A 20,415-nucleotide genomic window follows, 5' to 3' on the forward strand; every position below is an offset into this window, starting at 1 on the left:
TACAGTGGATGTTATTAAGCAGCTAACGGGTTGGTATTTAAGACCCTTATCAGAAAAGAAACAGAAGCCATGTTTTTTTATTTTTTTTATTATGTGTGCTGATTTTTTTTTTTTTTCCTGTACCCATCCACCACTCTTCCTCCATAGTGCAGTATTTCTGTCATGAAACAGAGTTTAGGAGCATAGGATTGTTAATAAGATTAAAAGTTAAGACACTGATCTCAGTGCACTCAGCTGAACAGACAGTTGAAAGAAAATCTAACCTTGACCAAAAGAAATCTTAGTCGGTCTGTATAAAGCTACAAAAATGATACCTTGAAATGTTTTGGATTAAAGTTTATTTGAAACGAAGCCACCATAACATGAATTGTCAGGGTTGAGTTTTGGGGCCAAGGACTAGTGGAAGTAAAGCAATGAGAGAATGATATAGCAGACATTTAGCTCCCACTTACTGGCAATGAGGTATCCTTGACCGGCCAATTAATTTGGGCACTTTGTAAATGCCTTGACTCTGTGTACTTGACATGCCTTTTTTGTTTTTCTGCATTTTTACTTCCTTTCATTTTCATGAATATGGAAAAGTAGTATATCACATTTGTACAGATGTATTTGAAAAATATGTAACTTTTTTCATTGGTTAAATTTCCAAACCTGTATGACTTTCTTTTTTCTGTCTTACACAAATTGAGATGCCAGGCTATTCACAATATACAATAGAAGTGCATTGGGACTGACTCGCATAAATGACAAAAAAAAAAAAACATCAAAAAGGTACTTAACATGACTAGTGTGCAATATTCCAAGTATATCTTAACTGGTTGCTACATACCGGTTTGAATGTGCAGAATGAAGGTTTGTTTATAACACAAACCTATCATATCGTTTTAGAAGACCCGAAATAGTACACACATCTTTTGTAATTTGGTGATGTTTGATATATATATATTATATCAGTTAAATTTCATTTCAGTTAAAGTTTACTTTAATTTTTAATAATTTAAAAATATTTTTTTGTGTGTTCTTTTGTCATTTTTATTAGTTTTGTTTTTAAAATGTCTAGTTTTTAAGTTTTTGTGATTTTATTATTTAAAAAATTACAAAAGCTGAAAAATTAAGTTTCAGTTTTTGTTTTTTCAAGTAATGACATTTTTGTTCCAAACAGTGTTATTATTAATATAATATACCATAACATTATAAACCATATATAATGGTATGGTATATTATATTAATAATAACACTGTTTGGAACATCATAAAGGTAAGTAAATGATGAGAGAATTAAATTTTTTAAGTGAATTGCCATTAGGGCTGGGTAATATGGGCAAAAAAAAATCCTGATAAAATGTGTCATATCAGTCGATGTCGATAATTATCACGATAAATGTCAAATCTGTATTTCTTTAGTTTAAAGGCAGATCTTTTCTCCTGAGTGAAAATGATAGAAACCAGACAGTTAATTATGTTTTTATAATCAGAACATGACAAGCACTTGAACTCAAACAGGTGAACATTTCGCAAATTAATATGTTTTGTCTCTTAGAAATGAACTTTTGACAGTAGCTTGAGTTGGGATGCAGATGTAAATGTAGGTAGCATCAACAAATTGTAACGATCTCCTTTTATAGGGTAACATTTGGTCTTCCATAGTATTTGTATCATGTTAACCACAGGTAAAACCATGCATTGCACCTCACTACCATGGTCAAAACCAAATTGATTCTATGGTATTTGTTATGAAAAACAGTAGGCTAAAGACATTTAGTAGGGTACAACAGGCTTAATGCACATAAAAATGTGTTTTTCACTACTCCCATAGTGTATGGTATATACACTAAAAATATATAGCCTATTGAACATTGATGGAGCAACAGGTTTTTTCAAAATAATTCATAAAAGTGGTTTGTTTTGTTTAAAAATCGTATAAATGTAGGATGTGACAAGGTGTGCCTTTTACCCCACACACGGTGTAAAAAAGGCACAAAGTATAAATACAAACACTTTAGCTAAAGCAAAATGAAAAGTTAATACTTGTTTAAAACAATCATTTTAGCAAAGTTTGTATAATTTTCTGTTTATTTTGTGAAATACAATAAATATCTACTATTAAAGGTATAGCGGAGGATTTTCTTTTTCCGGGTGGGTAGCCTATACTATTGGTCCACCTAAGTGTCAATCATTCTGGTGATATGTTTACGTAAGGCCGTTCACACGAGTGCAAATAGAGTGTTGCGCATGCGTATTTTTTTTAAAATTGGAGAGGGCGGGTCTTTTCTAAAATTAGGAAAGATCCTCCGCTATACCTTTAAAATGTTCATTTTAAAAATACAGAAAAAAAATATTTGAAAAAGAAAATATTCTGAAAGCATCGAATGATATCCCATAATAATTTGATGTAGCTTTACAGTTCTAACGATAAATGATATATTTTATTATATAATATGATTAATATCATATTTTTTAAATATGATGGGTTCATTATATCGTGTCGTGATTATCTCTAAGGTGGACTCCCAACTTAATATATGACCATTACTCTTTTAATACATTCAATGTCTACATTAATAATATAAAATTCAATATGAATGTCCCACATTTCTGCCACAATCTCTTGGTTTCAGTAAATCAGTGTAAATGTCGGAGACTTGTGGATTGAAAAACCTTGTAACTGTATTGTTGTGGGTTGGTGTTTCTCCAGATTTTTCGTGCCAGTGTTGTTGAGAATGTTTCATCTGGATTAAAACTAGTTGAAATCACACGGTATTTGATTTGTGGTTCGTATGTGAGAACTCTGCATAAACTTGAACGCTTCTCACCGGATCTCACAGCTCTGTTTAGTGGTTGCGTGATTGAGGTGGTCAGCACGCATTCGCTCTAAGCTTGCGCTGCACTGTGTTTGAGCCGAACTGATAAATGTTCCATGTGCCGTGCGGTTCAAACAAGCAGCTCTTTGTCGTTCCGCTTTTGCTGCGTTTGCAGTTTATGTTTCTCATACGTAACAGAAATGGCAGCACTTATCAGTTATTGCCACCAGTGCTACTGTCTGCAACACGCATGCCAGCGTTATTTGCATAGTGCATAAACATTATATTGAACACTTATCGAACTTTTGTTATAATTGTATAGAGGAAAATGTCAGGATGATTATCGTTATCGTTCTTGCGCCCAGCCCTAATTGCCATCAAACCCTGTCTGCCACCACTTATATCTACCATATCTATTGTTTCACTTGAACAGCACCTGAGCAGGTTCCAGCTCCCCAGCACACGCGGATCATCACAGAGTGCTGTCATCTTCACGGGTCACCAGACCTCCAGCCGCTCATCAAGAAATGATCAACGTTCACCATCTCAGACAGAGCTGATGCCTAATCACCCTTCACTCTCTCCTCTACAAAGTGGCCTTTGTATGCACTCCCATGTTTCAAAAGCCAGTGGCACTGCCATTTTATCTGATAACATTCTAAACTCAGGTGATTTCCTTGAGGACAAATGTTTGAGTGACGTGCATGAAAAGCAGATGGAGTCTGATTGGGACTTCTCTCAGAGGGCAGGAGAGCAGCAAAGATGGGAAGAACGAATCTCACCTCACATGACCCTGAAGGAAGCTGAAGTGTCCTCTCTATCTGTGACTGTGAAGAAGCCCGCGGACATTGTGTCATTAAAGCGGTGTCCGACCCGCAGTCCTTCCCCAGATACCACCGATCCAAGAGATTCCTCACAGTACATGAACTCTGGAGATGAGGATGAGGAAGTGTCTGCAGAGGATGAAGGTGACTCTGTGCCAAGACTTCAAGATCTTCCAGGTTTGAAATTCCTGCTCAGTTACTGTTAATTCCACATCGTCAGTAAACAGATGTATTGACATGACTTGCCAAGTTTCATCAATGTTTGTCACTTTTTAATTGATTAGCCCAATTTAAGAATTATACGTACTCATCGTGGTCTTATACACATTTCAGATCACACTAACAGCAGACGTCCCAGCATTCTCAATCCAGCTGGTGAAATTAAACCAGACCTCTCGATGCAGACGGACAGTGATGTTTCAGTTTCACCGAGTCAAAGTGGGCATCACGCCTGGAGAGGAGATGATGTAATTCAAGAGGAGAGTGTAATACCTATTCAAACCAACAGTGGCACACATGAGCAGGTCAACACACGGCAGTATGGAAGAAGGCCTGACCCTCTCGAATCCCCCAACAGGTACGGTTGCTTGGATTGCTCAACGGTTTTCTCTCTTCTGAAAGCACCTAGAAACTCTATAGACCTAAAGACCGGCCCTACTGAATGTTTACTACGCAGTAACAGATTTCTCATTATCAATTCAATTGACCCTTCGCAGGGAGTTTGAATGACAGGTGATCTGACCAATCATAATCCACCATTCGCCAAATCCGCCATTTTTGTCCGACAAAGCAGTCAGGAGAATTAGTAGATTAACGTTGGAGGATTTGAACTTGAAAAACGGAGTGTACTGACGTCTTTCCGCTGTTAAAACAACATTCCTTCTGAAGTTCACTAAAGGGGGCGGGTCTTTGCGAACGGTCAATTACAGTATGGTGTTCGTTCCCTTATCTAAGTATTATCATATAGCTGAACCTGATTATTACTGTAGTTTAGAAGATATGTTGAAGTCATAATGAGACGGAAGCAAAATTGTAAAAAAACGTTTAAGATACTGGTTTCCCTTTAAATTATTATTGTTTGTCTTGCCCGACTGATAGTATTTGCATAAACCTAAAGAATTTAGTTTTAAGTATAACTTGGTTATTTTTTAGGGGTGTAACGGTTCACAAAATTCACAGTTCTGTTAGATACGACACAGTGGTGTCATAGTTCCAATACAGCAAATAAGAAAGAAATGCCAGAGAATTAAAAAAATAAATAATAATTTAAATATGTATTAAAAAATAGTTGTCCTACATCTTGAAACTTTTAGTTTTATAAATGGCTACCGTAATCTTTGAAGGATGAACAAATAATGTTTTGGCCATCACATTAAAAATAGTATTTAAATATGATAATATTTGAGTTTTGAAGTCCTGGAAAAAGATGTGTGATGTACTTGAAAGCATTTTACTATTCCTGCCAAACTTCCATGGTTACAGTTAGTGTTACTACATTACATACATGGTGAATGTTGCTGATTTGGGGACTTAAAGCGTTAGTCATGGCACAATGTTTCTCCTGGTTTCCACGTCAGCACTGTTTGATCTAATCGAGATTTAATTTAAATGCTTCTCACTAGATCTCGCAGTGATGTTATTACTTCTGTGGCGAATTCAAATGCTTTCTTTACTGGATCTTTTAGCACTGTGTGGTAAGTGTCGCTTGATCAAGATCGGTTGGCGTTGCACTTATAAACGGTGAAGCACAAAAGTAGCACAGTTTCGTTCCGCTTTCATTACGCTTGCAATTTGATGTGTGGCAACGCTGTGGTGGTCGCGACTGCTAACAAAATTTTGGTCGCACCAGCAGTGAAAATGGTCCAACGAATCGTTCGGTTTGTAATGCGATACCGAACCGAAAGCCTCGTACCGAACGGTTCAATACAAATACGTGTATCGTTACACCCCTATTATTGTTTACTTGATAACAAGATATAAAGCAAAGAAAATCTTTTTTGCAGCATGTTGTAGTACGCATGTTGAAATCACTCAGCTAATGCAGTCAGTAGTAGAGTTTCTACTCAAACCACAACAACAGGGAGGTTTTTTTATCTGTGTGTGGTTTTCTGGGATGGGTGATGCGTGTACATGTGCACATGGGTGTACAGATATAATGAACTGGGGTTCTGCAGCCAACAACCTCACTCAGCGGGGCTCAATTGTGGCTTTAGGACACCTTGTATGGACGGCTCAGACCCTGAATCCAACATTATTGCCCTAATCCCAGATAATGCTGTAAGGGAGCAATTTTCTCCTCGGGAGATTTGACCCCAAGTCCCAGGAGACTCAACTATTTCTTGACTTCATAGAATGTTCTGAAGAATAAAAGTGTGGGCATCATGAAGGCTCCGCTCAGACAGATAGCTAGTAGGTTTGCATGATGTGCATGGACTTATGCTATTTATAGTATACACAATACCAGTTACAATACACAACATAAATATGTACACATCTCTAATGGACATAGAACTTTTGAAAGTAAACTGTTATGTAATCTTATGATAAATCTAAAAATACAGGTGTCATATTAAATCTATAATTGAATGCCCATATCCATTTGCATTTGCATTATAAAATGTACATACATTTCTGAATACTAGAGATAAAAAAAAATTATGATTGATACCAAAACAGATTATGTTTACATGCATGTTTGATAATATGCCGAACAGATTTTCAAACCTTTTTATTTCTAATTTCTCCCTCTTGACACAATATTGAATGCATTTTTGGGGGGACTATATCTAACTGTATAGCTTTTTGTATACCTAAAAATTAATAAGTAACTAAGAGTGTGATTCATGTCGCTGTTTTGACTCCTTTACCCATTTTTTAAGCTCTTCACGAGTTCTCAGCTGGTCAAAACTGCATCATATGTGGCTACGCAAATACAACGAGCGCATTTAGCCCCGCGCACTGCATTGTTTTGGATGTTCGGTAACTTCAGTCGCGAAATATACATAAAAAGCTGACCAATCAAGTAGTGAACGAATCCCTCTGCCTTTAGGTTTGGTATCTTTTAGGTTCGGTGTTAAACATGCCAATGTGAACCAAGCGAATCGAACTAGTGTGAACACACCATAACTACTGTTTCCAGTAAATGGCAATGCTTATCGGTAGCCTCGATATTTAAGAACCGATTAAGTAGAAAAGTGTGAGTACTGGTTAAAAATATTGGTTTAACGGTTAAACCAATATTTTTTAACCAGTACTCACACTTAACGGATTAGCTGTCTATTTCTACTAATTTTTCTTTCCAGTGCCACTCACTGTAGAGTATAAACGAGATTTGTAAGATTTGCCAATGCGTTGCCCCTTCAACCCTATTGTAAAACATGCTCCTGTGGTTATAGACATCACATTAGAAAAAGAAACCATGGAATGACATGCAGCAATTCAAACAATGTGTCATGACGAACTTCATAACCCTCCAGGACAGTGTAATTTAAGGTTTATACTAATTACTCCAGCCATATCCTTTTTGCTCTTTATTACTTATTTGATTATTTCTGCATTGAATAAATAGATTAATGAAGCCTGCTTTATCAATATTACCAAGTGTGGACTGGATTATCCACTTTAATGAGTTGGTTGAATACATATTTAGCACAAAGGTATGCATGCAAATTCTGCATTTTTGGCAGAATAATTTGTTTGCTTCATGCATAAAGGCCCTGTGATCAAATGAGATGACTATCAAAACAAACAACCCCTTCACTTTAGATGCTAATGCGCATGCAAAGCCCCAGTGGTTCCCTATGGAGGTGATTGTAAAGTGTTTCCTAGTAATTTAAGACCTTTCAATAGATTAAAATGACATTTTATTGACAAAACCCACCACTTGGGCTACTACGTTTCCTGCCGTCTGTTAAATGAAGATGGTTTGTAGTGACCTCTCTGGCATATTATCCGTCTTTGTGAATGTTTGCTGTTAAACATGAATGTGAGTTTTTTTGGCCTTGTGAAGAGGCCTGGCTAAGAACAAAGCTCTTGTAACGTTATTGTGCGTGTAAGCAAGAGAAGGAGAAACTATTAGTATCAATCTTAGCATTTAGTAAATACGGTGTCACACATGTTGTGATTTGAAAGTGGAGTCAAGGCTATCGTGCGCTCAGGTCTAGAGAGGAGAGTGTATCATTGTATTCTTTCGAGCGTTCCCTTCATGAGGCTGTCCTCTCAGCCTCTCATATGACGGCACGAGTTTGTGTTTTCAAAGATCTTGATGTGCTTCAGTTGATCTTTCGACTAACCCATTGTACTTCTACCTTTGTAAAAGGAGAGACCAGCACTAAAACACCCTGTAATGGATCCGTTGTCAAGCCCTTTCAAGTATGATGCTGCTGTATCCTCACCAATTGATTTGTAAATATATTTGTCTTGGTTTGTGTCGTTTTCATGTTTTATCTACTTTTTAGAAAGAGTCACATCAGTTCCCTTGTTACATTCTGTCTCTAGGGTGGACTAGAATATATGCTAGTGGAACCATTATTGCTGTTATGGAGAAAACAAATAGCTGAAATATAGAGAACATGCTCCTCATAAATGGTCTCAAGAGCAAACACCTATAGATGTTGCCAACAATACTCTGTAATCAGCTGCTGTTTGGGTGTGTTAGGTGATTTGAAGAGCCCTGGCGAATACACTGTGGGAAGATTATGACGGAGCAGGGGGATATATGGGGGGGGTGTTTCAGCCGCTCTGAAGAGGACTTTGCCCAGATGGATTGTGCTCCACAGAATGTCATGGATATAATTCACACAGGCAGCTTAATCAGGGTGTTTCCAGGAAACAACCTGCCAAAGAGAGGCAGCGATTGTTTGGTGGCCCCTGACCCCAGGGCCCATTATAGATTGTCATAAATTCTTTTTGGCCATTTTATATGGTGGGGGTTTTAGGATTTGGGTTTAGGTTTTGCAGAAGCTATTCTATAAGGGCCACCCAGTGCTTAATACGTCAGTGTGAGAGATATGGATTCGCTAGAACAATATTTCACATTTCTGCAGCCATCCAATGCCAAACCTAAGAACAATATGTTTTGTTTTTATTATTATTATTTGAAAGTGTTAATATGTATTTATTTATAAACAAAAAAATGTGTACTTGATACAATATGTTTTTAATATACTTAAATTCAATACAAAATCAGAATTGACTCTATTTTAATTTTCAGTACACATTCCTGGACGATAATTGGGGATTAGTGCATGATATTCAGAAAAAAATTAAAGAGAAGAAAATGTCTTCGTGACCTTGTAATGTAGTTAAATGCTCCACTTCTGAAATGGTTTTCTGTGGGCTATTGGATGATGATAAAATTAGGCATTGCCTTATGCTCCTATTATAGATAATGCAGCCTTTATAAAATCACATTAATGCTAATTGATGTGAAAGCATGAATAGCAAATAATGGTAGATATGAAAAAGGAAAAGATAAGTCTAGGTGCTGTCGAGGGTGAACTCAACCTTCAGCCTCCTCATCCCGGTACTTAATTCCCCTTAAAAGTGGGTTCTGGAGTTTTTCTGGAGGAAAGTAGTCCTCCACGATCCACAGCAAACTCACTTTCAGGTCTGGCGCTGTTCTGAAATGGAATGTTCACTGTGATCATGTCAATTGACCGTTCGCAAAGACCCGCTCCCCTTAGTTACTGTCGCTATGTCCGACAAGCTACGCCGCTCTCTCTCGACACATGTTCTCACACAGTGAAAAATACATCGCGGAGGAGAGAGGACACGGACAACGCGCTGACAGACCAGGTTACTTTTCGGTTACTTTTGATATTAAACATATTAAAGTGTCACCTTTCAAATTTGGTAATTTTTTTAAAAAGAAATGTAAACAATAAATACCGTTTTGTGGTTCTTTAATGTGTCGTGACAGATCGCTGTAGAGCATCAGTTAAAGCTGCTTGTGAACCGATCATCTCTTTCTTCTAGTTCATTTACAGCATCAAATAAACATGAATGAGCAGAAGCAATGTTGTTTTAACCGTGGAAAGGTGTCAGCACACTCCGTTTTTCAAGTTCAAATCCTCCCATGTTAATCTACTAACTCTCATGACTGCTTTGTCGGACAAAATGGCGGATGGCGAAGTATGATTGGTCAGATCACCTGTCAATCAAGCTCCCTGCGAAGGGTAAATTCCCAGTGGATAATGCCAAGTTCCACCTTTTTTTTTTTTTTCAAATTTCACATCCTTATTTTACTCAGAAATGTTACATTATGTAGTTTGTAATGTTGGTTTTAATCTCAGTAACATTAATGCAGGAGGGAAAACACCATAAGTTAATAAGGCTGTATACAACAACAGTATAAACCAATAATTTACCTTCTTGTTTTTGTTATTGAACATTTCTCCAGGCTCTCCATGGAAGGATTTTGTCTTCTTTTGGAAAGCATTGAGCGCCGTCTCGGAGAGAAAGACGTGAACCTCTACAGAAGCGCAGTCAATGAGCAGAAACTCCGTGATATCATCAGGTCAGAGAAGGAAGATGTTTTGTTCCTCTGCTTGAGTCTGCTTCCTCTCACGGTGGTGTAGTGTTCACAGATTCAGTGGAAATTGCATTATCCTGCTTTTAAGGGCTCTCGCTATAAATTAAGTGCCATTACTTTGGCACCAACAACACTCTAGCAATAAATCTTGGTTTCTAAGGGGTTTTGAATCACAGTGACCATTTTGCAGTGGAGTTTTATTGCTCTCCGTGTTTATTTGTGTAGATTGAAGGAAATGTAGAATATTTGTACTAATCCAAAAGTACTCTTAGTAATAATGCATGGTTTTCAAAGCTGAAACTGAAATGTGTGTGCCTGCACTCCACATGTTGTAATTTTTCGCCTGTTTCTTCATGCCTTCCCCAGTATATGTGGTCAGTGTGGGCGTCTGGATGGTGTGGATCTGCATGCGTGTGGTGCTGTGGTTCTGCAGGAGCTGCCCCTGCTGTCCTGCAGTCTCTCTCATGGATGCCTGTTACCCAGTGATCTAGTCAACACACACTGGCCATCAGCTACAAAGCCAGAAGAGATCAGGTATAGTGCTTTACTGTTCTCTGGAGTCATAGCACCTATTCAGGTAGTTTCACTGTTATATATATGCTCTATGTTATGTATATACAGTATACTGTATAGCAAGAGATTGTTTGAATAATATTGGCAGGTTAAGAAGAGTATTCTTGCGGTCCACAAGTCTTATTTTCTCTTTTTATTTATTTTTTGGGAATGATTTAAAGTGAGTGTAGTTTTAATGTATTGCTGTTTGCTGTATTTGATTGTGGTTATTTGCATGCAGATTTGTTCAGTGGCTTTTTAGATAACGGTTCATGTCCACCTTATTGATATGTTTTTCCTTTTTCTTATTTGCATACTGTCATAATTAGATAAGATCATGGAAATGATGTGCCTGTGTTATATGAGTTTGTCCTGGTTTGGGCTTGTAGGTTGTGTCTGTCAGCTGAAAGCGTTCCGCTGTGGGATTGCTGTTTCGGGCACTTCCTTCAGCTTCGACAACAGGACATCCTCAGTACTGACCACATCATCCAGATCTTCACTCCACTCCTGGTGACAAGCAATGCCACCTACACTGACAAGGTCTCGCTCTCACTTGCTTTCTGCTTCACAGCAATCTCCCAAACACAGCAAAGATGTTTTTAATACTACAGGAATTGGTCACAGGCCTTTTATATACAATTTTCTACAGCCACTTATCAGTTTGTGGTGATTAAAATGGGTCAAATTTAAGTTAAATGTAGTGTTAATTTTGCCAGTTTATTTTTCTTAGTCTTAGTCCTGTGTCAAATGTACTTTTTTGTTTAATTTTTTGTCAGCCTTGTTTCTGTTTTTGTTTTCGTAAATTTTTAGTCGACTAAATGTCTGAGCATTAGTGTAGTTTTAGTCAATGAAAACTTTGTTACAATTTTGTCAGGATTATTTTGCTCAAAATTCAAATCACAGCGATTGTTGTCATTTGAGATTTTTTTTTTTTTTTTTTTTTTTTTTTTTTTTTTACATTTCATCCGAATTATTGCGCTTTCACCTATAAGCACAAATCAAGAGGATGTCTACTTATGGTTCATTTTACCATTCATAAATGGTTCATATCTAGTTTCCTGATTTTTTTTCATATTCTTAAAATTAAAACTGAATTGAAATTCGTTTCTAATTCTAATGATGAAGAATGATCTGAAAACACAGACAAAAAAGTAAGCTGCAGTTCAGTGATCTCCATTTGAGATTTTCTGCTTAAATGAAAGTGTCTAAGAGGCGCTTGCGCTCTTTGCTGCGATCTTTGCTGTCTCAGTGATGAACTGTAATACATCCAAACATGACGTGTGCACATGAAGCCGCTGCTCATAAAGCGTGTGAGAACTAGTGCTGTGTTGAAAAAATCGATTCACCAATTCTAAATCGATTTTCATATTAATTTCTAAAGATCGATCCATAACTCAGAGGATCGATTTAATAACAGGCCTACATTTTCCCCATAAACACACTCATAGGTTAAATTGGGCCGGAGCGCACCGGAGCGCAGCTCCGCCTCCCCGGGTCCACAACACACTCTGCTGGAGCTCAGCTCCGTCTCCTTCAGCACCACCAAATATATACATTTTGTTGAGTGTATATAATGAAAGTTGTGAAATAATTGGCTAATATTAACTCTAATGTGCTGCTGCAATGATTCACCCATCGCGATGATAACTGACCTTCATCTGAGCTGCACTCAAACACCGCTCGTCAATGTCAAAATATTTGAGTCCAATCAAAGCAAGCAGGATTTACAGGAGCGCGAGCCATGCGCGAATCCCAACGCGACGCTTCACTTCAGTTTACGGTTAGATATAGTGCGAGATAAAATGCAAGTATAAACAGCTGTTTTTCGATAGAAGTTTTAAATGACCGTCAGAAATAATCAGTTTGATCAAAGACAGACTATAAGGATACTATAAGGTTAATTTAACAACACAAGCACCCTATTAAAAATATTGGCATTATTATTCTATAAATTTGTATAACGTTACCTCGAATGTGTTCGACTTTCCCCGTATCACTCCGCTTGTTCGTGTTTGCGCAACTTGCATCATTAAGCCAGAAGGCGGCGACAAGTGACTGTCTTTATGAGTGAGTAATTGAACCATTGATTAATGAACAGATTAGTCCACAAATATTGATTCATTTAGGAAAGAAAAAGTAGCTGAAACTGAACTTTGCTCCTATGCCTCTGGGCACAGAATGATTAAATTGGCGTTTGAAATGTAACATCTATGCAAAATAATCCTTTAATCATTTCTTATTTAAGGCCATTCCCGTTTCGAATATGTGATTGTGTATAGTCAACAATAAGCATAAACATTCTGCATTTTCATTTTATAGTGTGGATAATTCATTGCAACATTTAAACTGATTCTCATGTTTAAGAATCTGTTATCTGATAAAATACTACATGCTACATGCTTTTAAAGCTTCATGTTGTCCATTTTTTTGGCCTTCAAAACACCTTAAAATTCACATGTTGAGATCAAGAAAATCTCAATTTTCTCGGGGGGGCATGCCCCCGAACCCCCCTAGTAGGATCAATTTTTTTTACGATTTTTTATCTATAAAAACCTGCGCAAAAAATAATAAGGAAGTAAGTGAATTGTAAAGTATTGATCTTTGTTTGCTAATAACTACTCAACTCCACCTTACACATTAATACAAAGAGCCCCTTTGGTGTAAAAACACATTAAGTCATTTTACAGCGTGGATTTGAATGATGACCATTCACCGTAAATAAGGGCTCCCCCTCCCTATAAAAGCCAATGTAACCACTGAACACACTGAGACACGGCGACCGGCGGCGCTGCTAATGCGGTTTCTCTGAATCCACTTGTTGAAAAGAGGAATGAATCGTTCACATAGCGCGTTTTCCAGGCGCGCCTCTGTTCATGGTTGCATAGCAACGGCAGACGCAAAGGGAAAGCACGCGCTTGTTGAGAGGAGAAAGCGGTGCAAACTCGTGCAAACTGCGCTCTCCATGATGACGAGGGAGTATCATCAAATAATTAATTGATTTCTAGCCCTTGCATTAGCTTTACTACTAGATATATTCATTGAGATGAGAAATAAAAAGCCGCCCTGTACAGCTATGACCAGCTGTTCGGCCGAGCTTTCCATGTTGTTACGGAAAGGCCGTAACAGGCTTGTTTTTGTCACATGACCTGTTGAGATGCATTGAAGTGCTTCTCACTGAATTTGCACGCGCATAAAACGCGATATGTGAACGGCACCTAAAGTGGTATCGTGTGCGGTTCGTTGTATCTAGTTTAAAAGGCCTTTTAAATATGAACGCAGTTTTGGATTAAATAAAAGGACAGTCAATTAAGTCAAATAAAACACGTTTTATCTCCTGTTTAGTTGGTAACACTACATTAAGACACCATTCATTAACATTAATGCCTTATCTAACATCAATACATTGAGTGAACAATACATTTTTACAACATTAATGTATGTTTGTGAATGTTATTTAATACAAACACTTGATTGTTCATGAACAGTTAAAACTTTTGATTTTAAAAATATAAGATTGGATCAGATCGGATCGAATCGAATCGAATAATGATAATCGATTCAAGATCTTGAGAATCGGAATCGAATCGATTCTTGAAATTTGAATCGATACCCAGCACTAGTGAGAACTGAACTGAGTACTTTTTAAATACACATAATTATGTGTCAAAGTGACCATGCCTTTGTAAGTAAACAAAGTCAGTAATTTATGTCTTAAGTGAACGTAAACAGTTTAGAAAGAAAACACACAAGTATATTGGATTTGGATCTGTGCAGTCTGTCATAAAGTAACAGCATCCAATGTATCTGCTGTCATTATTAATGTTAATCAAACAACAAAAAAGTGAAAATCTCTCATTGGTCTTGACTGAATCACTTTTGTAACTTTAATAAGAATAAATGTATATTTAATTTACTATACAGTGTTTTTTTTATACATGATTTGATTGCTTGATGTAGTATTTTGATCATATCGCCCACCATTATGTTCAAGACTGTGCTTAATGGCTTTAGTGTGGGAAATAACTACAATCCCATGAAGCATTGCATATGACATCGAATTTAAAATGGAGAAATATAAAACTACTCCTTTACAATTACAGTACCTTTACTCCTTGCATATAATACATTTAACTATTTTTAGAGCGTAAAGAGATCGTCTCGATTCTGTCATTCGCAGACAGTGCTACATGGGAGTGGGTGGAGCTAAAGAGATATTTCTGATTTGTGTAATTTTCTGTACAGCATCATGGGTATTGTAGTTTTTGATCCTGCAGCCGAATTAATGAAACATTCTTAAGATAAATGATGCAGTCACTCTAGCTAGAACTAGTGAGGCAGCACACACAGATACAGGACGAGTTCACTCTTGAAAGAGCGCAAGAAAAACGTGCAAATGAATGGGAAAGACCACTGTATTTTTCAGACAGGCTCTTTAAAAAAAAAACTATTTTAACTTGACTCGGTACATTAAAATCAGAGCGCTGAGTGATTAACCCCCTTTAAGCCAGTCGCGACGAAAAAAGTCTGAGCGCTTATTATGATAACTACGGTAATCTGCAGGCGGCGCAAAAAGACGGGCTTTGAGGTGTGAATCCGGCCCCAGGAATTCCACTGTTAAACATGATTATTTTCAAAATAAGCTGAAATAATGCAGGCTGACGGCTTCAGCAGAAGCAAATACCATGGATTTACAGCTTCGTAGTAGCTCACAGTAGGGCTGTCTTTATAACTTATCATTCAAAATCAATTTCCCCATGGAGAAAATGAATGGAGTTTTTACTTCCGGAACCTGACTGTTGCACTCTATTGCCATTTCATTATATGATGTATGAAACTGCCAACATGAAGTGCCAACATACTGATACTGATAACTGGGCTGTGATTACAAGGATTACACTAATGTTAGTACGTCAGTGTTAGACATGAATGTGTTCACTCATTGCAACAAACCTTAAAAAACTCGATTGATTGATTGAGTTTAAAATATTGTATATTTATATATTTTTTTTGTATTATTATTTTATATTTCCTATTTATTCCTATTATTATTTAATGATTCATATCCATTTATAGTTACCATTCTTCTAGAAAAATAATTGTTCTTTAATAAATTAAACTGGAAATGTACTTTAGCAGTGCCAAAACTGCTCTTAAAGGTTCAGTGAATCATGTTATTTTCAATAAAACCCCTTTTTAATGTTTTTAATTATTATCCTGGAATATGGAATAATTACGAGGAAAGGATGTAGAATATGATGCGCCTGGTCCAGTAAAATGTCCTCATCCTGTAAATGTAGATGGGCTTTGAAAGCAGTCTTCCGTAGTGGCATTACAAAAATTCCAGCTTTATAAAGTGCTTTACTTTTTTGTTAAAATGTGCTCAAGGGGTTGGTGATACTCTCCTGTTTTATTAGACTGTTATGTGGCATTTGGCCTGTAAGGTGTACATCTTTTGCAAGGGTATGATAATATTTGATACCTGACCCCTATTTGTGATACAGTTTTATTGTTTGTTTGTTTGTTTGTTTACCCATAGTGACTTTTTGGCTTGGCTTTGATGTGTTTTCATGCGTATTTCTGTTATTTGTTATTTTGTCTAGCCTGTATCTTTTAGCCTCATGCAGAGAAACTGATTTTTGTATCTTTGGAACTGGCCTGAGGATGACCATTGACAATCTAATTGCAGTTTGAAGTGTTTGAGTTTTAATATTTAGCTGATCTACCCAGATCAGTAATATTAGCATTTTAAAATATTGCTGAATGCCAGTTTTGAGTTGAGAGTAGAGCTTTAAAGAAAGATACTTATTTAAGTTTTTCTTTTTCCTGGCTGAAGTCAGTCACTGGATTCCATCATGCAGTTCATTGCTTGCGGTATCATTCCTCTGATCTTGTATTATTTTTTGTGTAAAAAGAGCAGTGAGTGATCACCAAGCTCCGGTGGAATCTGCAGATTGTTTTGTACTAGTTTTGAATTCTGGAGATTTGTAAAATGTGCTCAATAGCACTGCCAAAATGTATAATGAACAAACACTGGGAGCGGAATCCTACATGTGAATGTTGTGCAAATTAAAATAAAATCTCACATCGTCATGTTGAATTTGGACAGGGTAAACACAGTCATAAGAATATGAATGGCATGGTCTTATGGGAAACCTGAAAATATCACAGAATTTTAAAACCGTGATTTCCAGGACTGCAAAAGTCATGGATTGCTATTTTTATTAAAGGAGAACTCCGGCGCAAAATGAACCTTTGGTCTAATTACACATTGTTACCTAGTCAACAGTTATCTGAGATTTGTTTTCATGATTATCGAATGTAAATAGTTTTATCTCTAAAAACAGTTTAGCCTATAACGCTAGTATAACGCTAGTATATAGGGCATTGAGTAATGACAAATAAAAATCGCTTGTTAATACCACTAACAAGGCTCAAAATAGCCCCACACTAACACGGCAGCATAATCCCTACCTTCAAACCGAAGCATTGAGAACTGTGTAAGTGTACAGACAGTTTAATAAGAAGATATTTTATACATACAGTCAACTTCACGTATACAAGCAGAAGCCATCTTTGAAACACAGTCTCTACCAGTCGATCTACGAACGCCGATCCAAGTGCGCTGGACCATATGAGATTCTACACAGTTCAGCGCACTTGGATCGGCGTTCGTAGATCGACTGGTAGAGACTGTTTTTCAAAGATGGCCCCTCATTATGCTACCGTGTTAGTGTGGGGCTATTTTGAGCCTTGTTAGTGGTATTAACAAGCGCTTTTTATTTGTCATTACTCAATGCCCCATATACTAGCGTTATACTAGCGTTATACTAGCGTTATAGGCTAAACTGTTTTAAGAGATAAAACTATTTACATTCGATAATCATGAAAACAAATCTCAGATAACGGTTGACTAGGTAACAATGTGTAATTAGACCAAAGGTTCATTTTGCGCCGGAGTTCTCCTTTAAGTGGTCACTGTAATTTTTTTTAAAGTTAGGTTTTGCTGTAAAATATTTAATTGGCTAAAAATTACTAATAAACATTTTTAAATAAGAAATTATGAATGACTGGAAAATAATGGAAAATTGAAAAGGTGTGAAAACCCTGAAATGAAGATAAGTCGTCTCTTTGTGTCATCCAGGCAGGAGAGCTGTTAAAGAGGCTTCTGACCCACGAATCTGAGACCCATCAGCCATCAGAAAGTGAACTCTCATCTTCTTCCAGCCTGCCCTCCCTTCTGCATGACAGTGTGGGAATAAAGCCCGCCAGGCCTTCCGGAAAAAATCTTCCAACCGTTGGAGCACAAGGTAATACGCTTGTTTGACATTTCAGCTGGCATTTGCAAATTCTGCTTATCTCAAATATCTGTTTTTTCGGATTCAAATGAATAGCCTGTAATCCATGTATTACTGAGCAGTTTAAATACACACAGATGTTAAGAGCCGTGCTCGGCCAGACAGAACAGATCAATGAGAGAAACCGAGAGGGATGCCCTAAAATCAGGCAAAGCGCATTAATGGCTCGTTTTCAGTGGCAGAGCAGAGAAACATCAGCTCGGTGGCTCCGTTCTGATGAAGGACCTCGAGTACTCGCAGGATGCCAGAGCTCTGACCCTCATGAGAATACACTTTTGCCCAAATCTCATTTCTGACAAAGCCAGCCAGCCTTCATTCTCTCTTTAAACCTGTCTCAATCAGTCCTGCTGTTCAGATTCGAAAAGCTCAGCCCCCCCCCCCCCCCTTCCCAGATCTTTCTTTTCTTTTCTCCTCTGTCTCACTCTTCCACCATCTCTCTGAGCTGCGCTTTCCTTCTCTTTTCTTTGTTTCAGGAATTCAAAGTGCTGAAGAGGACAGTGCCGACCAAAGCCCAGTGGAAAGTATTCCTATTAGAGGTAAAAAGGCAGATCGAAGAAGCGCCCGTTCGGGAGTTCTTCTGTGTCTGTTTTGTCTTTCTCCTCACGCAGTAGATAATGGGGGTCCCTTTTTTTCCCAACTGGATGGCTACTGAAAAGATGATCAAGGTGAATCAGAGGTCAAAGTCCCACCTGAAGAGTGGAACAGTTCCTCTAATTATCGGCAGAGAAAACAAACCCGTCTCTTTTCTTCTGCCCTAGGTATGGGTGAAACTGAGATTCTCAGAGCGCATAATGCGGAGGTTTAATTGTCCGCTGGCCGGGTTGGGGGTGCCGCACAAGATCTGTCATTGGTTCTCATTATCTGCTAAACAATGCCAGCCAGAGGCGGACTTGAAAAGACTGGATGTCAAGGCATCCTTTGAAAAGCCTCGGGTAGCAAGTCCCAGCGCCAGCTCAGAAATGTAAAACTATCCATTATTCCACTTGGCTATCTGATTTCAAACTGTGCCTTTCATGCGCAGGGCTAGCCCGAGAGCGCCACGGAGAGAGAAGTCCAGCTTCTCACTGCAACTAATCAAAGGCATTATGGTAGTCGAAAACCGCCTCTGCTGTCCCTGGCTGCTTATGAGCTGTTTACAGGCGGCTAATGAAGACTGCATTGAGTTGTGTTGCCTTTCGTATTACATCACTTTGCAATCATCCGTGGAAACGTCGTCCGAACGTTGGCCTTCCGCCGTCCTTGTCGGTAAAGCGGCGTTTCGCACAGTAGTGTTTTATGTATATGGCGAACAAAAAGGATTTTTTTTTTTTTTTTTTTTTTTACATGGCACTGAAGCCTATATTTTGCAGTCATTACACCGGGAGAAACGAGCAACAAACAACATGTTTGTTGCAGCCATACTACAAATATCTGGATAACGAGATGCCGGAATGTATTTTGTCTTTGGGGGCATAACCACTTTGCAATTTGTTTGTCTGTTTGCTTTCAACATTTAAAACTGACATATTTTTTGTTTTACAGGGCACGTTTCTTTCTCTCCGCTCGTTTTCAAAAAGTATTTTAAGCTTGAATGCTCGCTGGTTAAAGATCTCAATTTTGAAAGTTTATTCAACATGAAAGACAGTGTTTTAAATGGAATCCTACAAGATGGTGCGGCAACACAAAAGCCGACGGGTTCTTTTTTTCTTTTCTTTTTTTTTTTGTAGACGGCAGCCTGTATGTGTGCGTCGTCTGGATTAGATCAATAGTTTAGTGCTCACTCACTCTGTTTTTCACCTCCTCTCTTTGCTCATCAGAGGCCTTAAAGAGCTGATGTTGGTTCATCAAACATCAGGGCTCTGGAAAGTTGGAAGTTGAGGTCTTTAGCAAATATTTGACTAGCTGCTCTCGCATTTAGTTTTTTGTTTTTTCTGTCTCTTTTTTCTATAGAGACCAAAGCATATCAGCTGCTTAAACAGTCTGTGGCACAAGAGAGGCACTGGAGTGACTCGGAGGAGGATTCGGAGCCGTCAGGTAACGGGGAATAATAGCAAATCAATATTCTAAAGTTTGAGCAAGTCTTTTTCTGAAGAGGCTTTGTTTATTAGCATGGAAACATTTCAATGTTTTATATAAAATAGAATTTATTTGGTTGAACCTTATTTAAATTCTTCTTAACATCACTATTCTTGAATTTAATGTAACTATTACAATTATTTCAATTGAGTGGAGAGTTAGGAAGTTGTGTGTACAGATTGTGTTTGTAAATAATGTTTTTTTAAGATGGCCCAATCGCAGGAAACTGTGCCATTTGTGCCCAATGTTTCAAGTTCATTGTCACCTCATGCCCAAAGTACCAGGGTCGTAAATTCC

At 37.7% G+C, this 20,415-nt stretch overlaps 1 protein-coding gene across 5 annotated transcripts in view; it reads left to right on the plus strand.

The window, feature by feature from the left end:
- Positions 1-20,415, plus strand: part of kiz (kizuna centrosomal protein) — a 39,367-nt gene that overhangs the window by 7,160 nt on the left and 11,792 nt on the right. For 3 of the 5 annotated variants that reach the window (XM_079632544.1, XM_079632545.1, XM_079632543.1), the window contains 7 exons: positions 3,234-3,801; positions 3,958-4,201; positions 10,025-10,141; positions 10,523-10,690; positions 11,098-11,248; positions 17,850-18,015; positions 19,993-20,076. In XM_079632544.1, the coding sequence (XP_079488670.1) occupies positions 3,234-3,801; positions 3,958-4,201; positions 10,025-10,141; positions 10,523-10,690; positions 11,098-11,248; positions 17,850-18,015; positions 19,993-20,076 (1,498 nt within the window). Of the gene's footprint in view, positions 1-3,233; positions 3,802-3,957; positions 4,202-10,024; positions 10,142-10,522; positions 10,691-11,097; positions 11,249-17,849; positions 18,016-18,536; positions 18,600-19,992; positions 20,077-20,415 lie in introns of all 5 variants that reach the window. The other 2 variants (XM_079632542.1, XM_079632541.1) reach the window with 1 other exon arrangement.

Source organism: Phoxinus phoxinus, assembly GCF_949152265.1.
Source record: "Phoxinus phoxinus genome assembly, chromosome: 13".
In the NCBI taxonomy this organism is placed as follows: Eukaryota; Metazoa; Chordata; class Actinopteri; order Cypriniformes; family Leuciscidae; genus Phoxinus; species Phoxinus phoxinus.